Here is a 10,170-nt window from a genome sequence, read left to right as displayed (position 1 = left end):
AAAAAAGAAGGGGCAAGGAAGAGAGAGGGATGAAGAAGGAGAGAGCAAAATAGAGAGACGAAAAGAAAGAGAGAGAGAAAAGAGGGAGGAAGGAAACAAAAAACTGATATATTGAAGAAGGAGAGAGCAAAATAGAGAGACGAAAAGAAAGAGAGAGAGAAAAGAGGGAGGAAGGAAACAAAAAACTGATATATTGAAGAAGGAGAGAGCAAAATAGAGAGACGAAAAGAAAGAGAGAGAGAAAAGAGGGAGGAAGGAAACAAAAAACTGATATATTGAAGAAGGAGAGAGCAAAATAGAGAGACGAAAAGAAAGAGAGAGAGAAAAGAGGGAGGAAGGAAACAAAAAACTGATATATTTTTTTCAAAGTGGGACACTCAAACATCGGAATAAGGAAAGAATGGAAAGAAAATGAGGAGGAGGGGGAGAAAGAATTTAGGAGAAAGCGGGGAGAGAAATTGGGGAAGAAAGTGGAAATAATTTAGGGGAGGGGTAAAAAGAAAAAGGGAGGGGGACGGAATAGAGAGAATTTTGGAGGGGGTGGGAGAGAGCAACTTGAAAATTGGATTCTTGGAGAGAGAGAAAAAAAAATAGTGCAACTGTTTAATTTGTGACCCAGTGAATTGAATGGAGAAATGGAGAAACATAGTTTTGTGTGGAACAATGTTGGAAGAATTTTAGGTGCACAAAATTGCAATTTCATAAACGAAAACTCTTAAAGAAAATTTAATGAAAGAAGTACCTAAGTTATAAGCAGGGCCGGATTACCCATAAGGCAGAATGGCAGACTGCCACGGGCCCCGCGCTTTTGGGGACCCCACGCTTTGAGGACTTACACTAGATATTATGGGTTTTTTCTAAATAAAAAAAAAAAGAATGTTGCATGATATTTTGCATGAAAGATGTGCTCACAAACATTAAAACTTCAATGTGTAAAGAACGGAAACGACAAAATACATTTTAATAACAAAACTCGTAGTCCGTAGGTAATGATTGATACAAATGAATTAGGTAGGTATAGAAGTGTTTTCTAGTAGGGAGGGGGTAGGTCCTGGGGGCCCCGCGCCTTTGAAACTGCCCCGGGCCCCGCGGGGCGCTAATCCGGCCCTGGTTATAAGTTTTTACCAACAGTTTTCTTAATTTGGTTTTCTGTATTTCTGTGTGTTTGGCTATTGGTTTCACCATAAAGTCCATAAACGCTTTCAATAAAAAATTTCTTCTGATAAAATTTGACTAAAAGCCTTTTTGAAATTTAATATTGCTCTCATCCTGCCCTACAAGGGCCTCGCACGGGCCTTTTTTTCTGAGCTTCACAGTTCTTTGACTAATCTCTGAACCACTATTAGTACCTATACCAACAAATATTCACTTATAAAGTCAGAACCTATCAGAAAAGTAACACCACTTCCAATGTCATTTTCTTCGCAAAAGCCGCCACAATACAATGTAGTTCACGGACTCCAAATGGGATTCATAGACACGAGCTGCCCCCGAATCCCTGACTAGAATACCATTACCTTCTTCGAACATGTCCCTAGAGCCCCATTGGACACTTCGCCCCACCTTACCCTACTCGATGGGATAAATTTTCTATTTTATTAAAAAAAAAAGAACTGAACACCGTTTTTATGATTTTCCAGTTTTTAGAGGCAAAAGGAAAACAAGGGGGGATTTTCCTACTCTTTATGTATTATTTTCTCTTGTTCTCTTGTTTCGCATACTCTTTAGAGAGTGTATTAGATCCCGCGAAAGCTCAAGTGGGAAAACAAACGCCAAGTATCTTGTCTATTGTCTCATAAAATCACCAAAAAGATCTACTTTAATCGAAAACCCAATTTTCAGGCCGAAAGCAAAGACCTTTTTATAAGATTAATCGCAAAGGAAAAATTGCCGAAAATTGGCGTTTCTTTTCCCCACAAATAAGTGTTTTTGGAGAGATCTCATTACTTTTTTACCAGTATAAGTTTAATTGATAAGAGGAACAAATTGATAATTTACTTGGATGCTGTTAGTCTACAACTGTTTACCTAATGAGAGCATTCGTAAAAGTAAGTTGGATAAAATAAAGAATATCTGCTTTTTGCTTTTTCAGAAGTGAAAAGTTCAAAAAAAACGGTACGGTTAATTTTTTCTAATCTCTATGATTAAATTATCGGGGAGTCATTATCTTTTACATGAGAATCCTTAATTATTGGGCTAAGGGTGTGGATTTTGAGAATGGCGTTGAACAAAATGCTGTTAAGTTTAGTAGGAATGGGTGGATTAGTTGGTGAGAATAAGTGGTGTTTTTACTTTCTAATGGTACTTTTATTTCTGATGGGCAAGCCCTAGCGCGGTGTGAAAACTTAGAGGTATTTTAAATTAGCAGATCTGAAAGTGTTGGGTTCGAACCTTGAAAATGAACTGAAATTTTTGCACCTATACTCACACCATTAACACCTTTTGGGATCTGTTACACCTCCCACCACAGCGCACAAGGTGCCAACTCAATTTCCCAAATTCTGAAAATACCCATGAGCTCAATTGGAAATTTCAGCACTTTTTCAAATGAACTAAATTTACTAAATAGCTATACGAGTACAACCTACCTACTAGCTATTTGAAGGACGAAAAAAAAAATCTTTTTTAACAAGCCTTCTGAAAATTTCCTAACGAAAATGATTTCTATTTCTATCCCTTCTTACATAAATATAGGTAAAAGTAGGTAGGTACCTACATAAAAAGGTAGGTACCTGTAAGAAATAGGTATAAGTACCTACATATAGGTATAATAAAGTTTGATATTTTATAACGAAAGGACACGTGCTCATTGTTAAAGCTTTCTTCTTTTTCGCTTTTCCATTTGGGTTGTTTTGGCATTGGGGAAATCATTGCCTTTATACCTACATATACGTATAGAAATACATAGGTACACCTACCTACCTCCCATATCATAATCGTAGGTACCTTTACTTCCACTTTGGTGATTTTTTTTTTTTTTTACGATGCTGAGGGAGAAAGAAAGGGGAGAGATTTTTTTCGTGATTTTTTCCAAGGATTTATTTTTCTACCACAGTAATAAAATAATAATACCTATCTTACACTTTAATAATATACCTATTATTATTGGGTAAGTTAGGTAGGTATATATAAAGGTACCTTATTTATTGTGATTTGACCTTTTGATCAACCGAACTTTGAACTTTTTTCGGAAAAATCTGGGAATGTAGGAACGTGGGTAGTAATAATATCTTTTGTTCGATGAGCGATGAGGAGATTGACAAAATGTCACTGGCATGAAGCAACGGTGCGCGTGGTTTGCATGTGGATGGATCTACTTCTGGGCGAACACGTGACGTTTGTTCAATAATAATTGGCTTTTTTTATTAAAGAAATACCTATGATAAATGGAATTGTATCGTTCCAAAAATCGAAGGACAGGACAGGCTAGGAGAAAGCCACAGTCATCCCGAGAACGGACCTTATCAGGTACCTTATTTATTGTGATTTGACCTTTTGATCAACCGAACTTTGAACTTTTTTCGGAAAAATCTGGGAATGTAGGAACGTGGGTAATAATATCTTTTGTTCGATGAGCGATGAGGAGATTGACAAAATGTCACTGGCATGAAGGAACGGTGCGCGTGGTTTGCATGTGGATGGATCTACTTCTGGGCGAACACGTGACGTTTGTTCAATAATAATTGGCTTTTTTTTGTTAAAGAAATACCTATGATAAAGGGAATTGTATCGTTCCAAAAATCGAAGGACAGGACAGGCTAGGAAAAAGCCACAGTCATCCCGAGAACGGACCTTATCTGTTTAGTATGAAATTCACCCCGGGCGGAAAACGAAGCCGCGACGTAGCGTTTAGAAGGCAGACGCTCTACCTAGGCTGGCAGCTGATTTTCAATTCCACTGACGCTCTAGGCTCGGCTCGGCAAGGCGCGGCTTTGCGTGAAATTTCATGACAAACTTGAATGCCAGAGCTTCATTCATTGCGGAAGCGTTTTTGAGCTTTGTTTTAACAAAAGTGGAAGATCTGAGGGGTTAAACAGAGCTTTGTTTTCATGGTAAACACGGTGCAATTAGAATCCTTTACTCGTTAACCCTTTACAAGAGCGTCCAAAATGTAAATAATTATATACCTGACTCGGTGGTACAGACTATCGTCTGAAAAACAGGGGGTTGTGGGTTCAATCTCAGCCGCGGTTTTGTTAAAAATGTAAGTAGGTATTTCTCAAAACAATCTCATGGTCTCATGAGGACAATTTCATCTTTCTCCCACCTACCTGATACATAAATTCCCTATTAAATACTATGTGATCGAATCGAATTATTATTATGTGTATAAAATTTCATTATTTCTTTTGATAGGGACATACCAAAATAGGAGTGAGCCATCACGCTAACCCCTGAAGGGCTAAATTTCCCTTTCACCCAACAGTTCTGTTTGTCCCCCTTACCCCCTTCTCTCTCTCCCTCTCTCCTCTCCTGTCTCTCATCTCTTTTCTCTGTTGTCTATCTCTCATCTCTCTCACTCCCACTCTTCATTAATATTCATAAGACAAGGAGCACAAAAAACCGTTCCAAAACACCTCCGTAACGCTAATTGTTCTGATGGGTCTCTCTCTCTCTCTCTTTCGCTCTCCCTGTATCTCCCTATTTCTCTCTCTTTCCCACTCCCTTTATCTTCCTATCTGTCAATCGCTCCTTCTCTTTCGCTCTTTTCCTTCCTCTATCCCAAGAGAAATTGAGATAGGAGGCCCGCAAGGGCAATTTTTACAATGTCAATTTTTCAAAACTACGGGTAGTTATTCGGATATGGAGAAACTACATATAAGTATCAAATTCCATCATTACTAAATGGTCTACCAGAGGAGCTTAAAAGAATAGACAATAAGAACGAAATGAAAAAGAAAATACAAAATCATACTATCTTTTGGGCAAATAAGCATCAAGGCATTCCACGAAACCCGGCTCCATTTCAATTTAACAGCGTTTTCAAAGTTTTAAATAATAAAATGTACCTACTTTATGCTACTAACTTAAATCACTTGTAATATTTGGGAACAAAAGATGACTTCAAAATTAAATTCCAAAAAACAACGAAACAAACACTTCTGGAAAACAAAATGGAATAAACTTGAACCTTGAACTCTGATGTCGGCTTGGCTTGGGTATGGGGCTCTTCTGGAAAACAAAATGGAATAAACTTGAACCTTGAACTCTGATGTCGGCTTGGCTTGGGTATTCTTTTTGCGTCTCGAAGAAGACGAAAAAAAAGTTGCACATTATTAAAAAGTAAAATATTTTATTAGCTGTTATTGGAACGAGGAGGAGAGAGAGATGAAAGAGAGAGATAGAGAGAGAGAGGGAGAGAGAAAGAGAGAGAGGGAGAGGGAGAGAGAAAAAGAGAGAGGGAATGGCAGGGGAAAATGGAGGAGGTAGAGAGCAAGAGGGGAGGGAGGAAAAGAGAAAATGAAGGAGAGAGAGGAGGGAGAAAGAGCTTTTTAAAAATCAACAAAAAATTTACGACAGTTAGTTTTTTCCCTGTTTTCTTCCTCTTCTTCTTCTCTCTCATATTTTTCTCGGTCTCTGTAAAGATTACATTAGAGGGGGGAAGATGTTAAAGCTGGTTTATTATTAAACCTCGTTCTCTCATTTCGAGATCCTCTTCTCCCAAGAGGGATAGAGGACGTAATGATGAAATGTGCATTAGAGGTTATGATCTTTTGACGATGGTGTTTCTTCGTCTTATTTGAAATGAGGAAAATCATTTGGGAATCATTAGGTCCGGTAGTTTTCCTTTGATGTAAACTTGTAAACATTGGAGACTCTTGTGTCTAGGGTTTCCAGACGTCCGGATTTTCCCGGACATGTCCGGGTTTTTACATGTTTGTCCGGCGTCCGGGGGGATTTTTGAAAATTTGGGAAATGTCCGGGTTTTTGATGATAAGACTCCAATAATATTAAAAAGCGTTTTTCATTATTTTGAGAAAAGATTTAAAAAAAAAAAGATCGATAGGTACCTACAAAACGAACGGGACAACAAAAATCTCTTTAGAGAGAACAATCACCCCGGGCGGAAAACGAAGCCGCGACGTAGCGTTTAGAAGGCAGACGCTCTACCTAGGCTGGCAGCTGATTTTCAATTCCACTGAGGCTCTAGGCTCGGCTCGCCAAGGCGCGGCTTTGCGTGAAATTTCGTGACAAGCTTCAATGCCAGAGCTTTATTCATTGCTGAAGCGTTATTGAGCTTTGTTTTAACAAAAGTGAAAGATCTGAGGGGTTAAACAGAGCTTTGTTTTCATGGTAAACACTGTGCAATTAGAATCCTTTACTCGTTAACCCTTTACAAGAGCGTCCAAAATGTAAATAATTATATACCTGCCTCGGTGGTACAGACTAAACGTCTGAACAACAGGGGGTTGTGGGTTCAATCTCAGCCGCGGTTTTGTTAAAAATGTAAGTATTTCTCAAAACAATCTCATGGTCTCATGAGGACTATTTCATCTTTCTCCCACCTACCTGATACATAAATTCCCTATTAAATACTATGTGATCGAATCATTATTATGTGTTTAAAATTTCATTATTTCTTTTGATAGGGACATACCAAAATAGGAGTGAGCCATCACCCCAACCCCATAAGGGCTAAATTTCCCTTTCACCCAACAGTTCTGTTTGTCCTCCTTACCCCCTTCTCTCTCTCTCCCTCTCTCCTCTCCTGTCTCTTTTCTCTGTTGTCTATCTCTCATCTCTCTCACTCCCACTCTTCATTAATATTCATAAGACAAGGAGCACAAAAAACCTTTCCAAAACACCTCCGTAACGCTAATTGTTCTGATGGGTCTCTCTCTCGCACTCTCTCCTTCTTTCCCTTTCTCTCTCTGTCTCTGTCTCTTTATCTCCCTTTCTCTCTCTCTTTGTTTCTTTCTTCCTATCTGTCTATTGTTCCTTCTCTTTCTCTCTCTCTTTCTGTCTATCTCATTAAAATTGAACCATATACCTAGGGGCCCACAAGAGCCCTTTTTACAATGTCAATTCACAAAGCTCTGAGTATAGCCAATAAATTATTACCCAATGTCCATCTTATTATAGTATAGGTATTTATTTCTTGAATAATTATTACTTATCTAATAAACCCTTATCGCCTTTCTTTGTTTCAGGAAGCAATGCGGGTCGCATCCGTGAGGGGCAACATGTCACCTCCAACAACTCTGACCATCCTACTAGCCCTATTAGACATTCTCATCTCGGTAGTTGACTCATCTGGATTCAATGCCTGTAAGTGGATGTTTTGGATTTTATTGGATTTGAGGAGATTCATTAGAGAGTTTTTGCAACCAAAGTAAAGTTCCATTAGTTGAACTGCGCATGTGCAGAAAGCAGATTTCGTCAAAGAACGTTAAAGTGTTCAGTTGAAGTGATGCTGATTTTGGTGGCAAAAACTTGCTACAAGTACATTTTAAACAAGGGCTTTTCAATAGAAGAAGAAAACCTTTTTTCACAGATGCTGATGTGGACTTTCCTTCTCTTATTTTTACGATGTTCTGCGGGTACCACAACCTTATTGCCCATTTGCTACGGGAAAATGTCTACGAATAAAAGAAGAAAAAGAAGGAGAAAAAGAAGAAGAAGAAGCAAAGGAAAAAGGTGACGGAAAAGAAGAGGAGGAAGAAGAAGCAATGGAAAAAGGTGACGAAAAAGAAGAAGAGAAAGAAAAAGAAGAGAGAGACACTAAATTAAGCACTCGTATGGTAGATCCCGAGATAAATCGATTTAAAAAATACCGGTAAATCGTGAACTTTGACGTCACGGCATACGCTCCCGTACACGTAACATCAAATATCCCGAGCAAAGCTCCCTCGCAGTAAAAGTAATGTAATGTAAGTAATGTAATGTAATGTAAAGTTTTTTCTTTATTTTGATTATAATACAATACAATGAAGAAGGTAATAATAATAAACAAAGGTACAATTTGGATTTACATAATCAGAGTAAAATACATAGTGATAATACTTATTAGATAGTGTTTGGAAAATATGATTACAACTCTGGTCCCCACCCCCGATCACCGACAGCAAAGGCCGTGTCGCAAATACACTACATGCATAGAATGCACGTACCTATTCCCGACCCAACGTCTCCATCCGTGCTCAAAGGCAGGGGCCTGAATTTTACTGTGTTTTAGACTTTTAGAGTACCTAAGTACAAGTTTATTAAATTTTTGTTGTTCTTCCTTGGAAGAACAAAATTTGATAGCATTTGTCCTTCCTCCTTACAGTCATCACTCTGTCACAAGAGCAGATGACGAGTTAGTATTTAAAGCTTCCTAGCACGCTAAGGGATTTTCCCTTGTAATGTGCTAGGGGGTTGAGTTACCTATAATTATATTTTAATAAACATTGGAATTTAAACTTTATAAATTACATTGGTCTTATTATTATTCATATTTTTCAACCTGTTCATCATAAAAGAGCAAGTGAAAGTGATTTCATGTTTCATTCAAGATGAGATGAGTCACTTAATTCATTGTCTTTTAACCAATCTTTCAGCATAAGTCTGAAATCTTTAATTTTATTCAAAGTTTTTATGGAGTTTGGTATTTTTCCATAGAGTTGTATTCCTAGGTAATTTAGGGATTTTTCACATTTTTTCATTTTGTAGTTAGGTACTCTAGGATTGTTTCTCCGTAAGTTATAGCTAGATAGCATTAAAAGTTTTGACTTGTTTTTGTGCACAAAAGATCCCAAGTTTTTCTGAAATAGGCGATCAAAGTTTAAGACCTTTAGTTCTTTATACAGTCTTGCTGTGGGAAACAGTTGAGGTTTTTTATATATTATTTTAAGCAGGATGTTTTGTGCACTTTTTAACTTCTTGTTTTTGGATTTTTGGCTTTATGGTTTTCTGGACAAAATTTGCACCACCATTTTCGTTTTCCTGGTAAAAAGACCTTTATTTGATATATAGGTCGACCAGGTTTGGATAAGTCCTTCTATGGGGACAGACCGACAGACGACACCGAAGCGAATACAATAGTCCGTCCACTATACCTTTTATTATTAGTAATAATAAAGGAAGGACGGACTAAAAAACTGTAATTTTTATCGACTGTAGGGGTAGGTACTGGTTCTTCAAAGAGGTTTGATAGAGGGAACAGTAACTGTTAAGGTGTTATCGTCCCGAATTCGAAGAGAGAAAGACAGGATAGGAGATAGCCAGCCGTTCCGAGAACGAACATTATCCGTTCAAGATTAAATCCGTCCAAAATCCCAAGTCCAACAATCTAACCCCAATAGCTTGAAAGGGGATTTGCTCCCTCCCTAAAGCGATCCCTGGACAAACGTCCTAACCAGCTAAAAGTGAAAAGAAAGGGAAAAAAAAGGTAAGTATGAAGGGAAAAAATAAAATAAAAACATAACATTTTGTGGATCATTTGAAACATGTGGTACACCCAACGTATTGGGGTAAAAAAAGTAGGGACAGTGGGGGTAAAGTAAACCCAGGGTAAGATGTGAGGGGTAAAAAAGTAGGGACAGTGGGGGGTAAAGTACACCCAGGGTAAGAAGTGAGGGGTAAAAAAGTAGGGGTACCTAGTGGTGGTAGAATTTATTCAACGAACAAAGCGAGTTCTAAGGTAGGAGCACTCTACCATCACGTCACGTCACGTGAGCTCATGCGGCGTCAGAAAGATGTAGTTCAAAGTTTTCAAATAACATTGTAAATAATCTCGTTCAGAACAGCTATGTGGTAGAAGTGTGGCTGTCCTTAACGAAATTACCTATATAATATTATGGGAAAACTTTGAACTACATCTTTCTGTGATTCTCCATGAGCTCACATGACGTGACGTGATTGATGGTAGTGTGTTTCTATCTACCTTATAACTATGTTCCTTATTACTTTCCTTTTTAAAATTCAAGTTAAGAGTCCCTACAATAACTTTATGCATTGCAGCATTTCGTTACTCCGTCTCTCTCTCCGCTCTCTCTCCCTCTCTCTCTCTCTGTCTCTCTCTCCCTCTCTCTCTCACTCCCTCTCTATCTCTCTCTCTCGCTGTCTCTCCCTCTCTCTCCATCTCTCTCTCTCTCTCTCTCTCTCTCTCTCTCTCTCTCTCTCTCTCTCTCCCTCTCTCTCTCACTCCCTCTCTCTCTCTCTCTCTCGCTCTCTCTCCCTCTCTCTCCC

At 38.4% G+C, this 10,170-nt stretch overlaps 1 protein-coding gene and 1 long non-coding RNA gene across 2 annotated transcripts in view; one reads left to right on the top strand and one right to left on the bottom strand.

Moving 5' to 3' along the window:
• Positions 1-5,014: 5,014 nt before the first annotated feature.
• On the bottom strand, positions 5,015-5,256 carry LOC113467935. Its single transcript, XR_003391839.1, has 2 exons — positions 5,202-5,256; positions 5,015-5,131 (listed from the first exon to the last, which is right to left on the bottom strand). It is a non-coding gene; the product is annotated as an uncharacterized LOC113467935 (long non-coding RNA).
• A 1,763-nt stretch (positions 5,257-7,019) lies between these two features.
• Positions 7,020-10,170, top strand: part of LOC113467934 (discoidin domain-containing receptor 2-like) — a 77,095-nt gene continuing 73,944 nt past the window's right edge. Inside the window, exons 1-2 of the mRNA XM_026824446.1 lie at positions 7,020-7,046; positions 7,152-7,269. Coding sequence (XP_026680247.1) covers positions 7,020-7,046; positions 7,152-7,269 — 145 coding nt within the window. The remainder of the gene's footprint in view (positions 7,047-7,151; positions 7,270-10,170) is intronic.

This window comes from Diaphorina citri, unplaced genomic scaffold, assembly GCF_000475195.1.
Source record: "Diaphorina citri unplaced genomic scaffold, Diaci psyllid genome assembly version 1.1 scaffold594, whole genome shotgun sequence".
Taxonomy (NCBI): Eukaryota; Metazoa; Arthropoda; class Insecta; order Hemiptera; family Psyllidae; genus Diaphorina; species Diaphorina citri.
The sequence above is the reverse complement of the archived record's forward strand: the minus strand, read 5'-3'. Positions and strand labels throughout refer to the sequence as shown.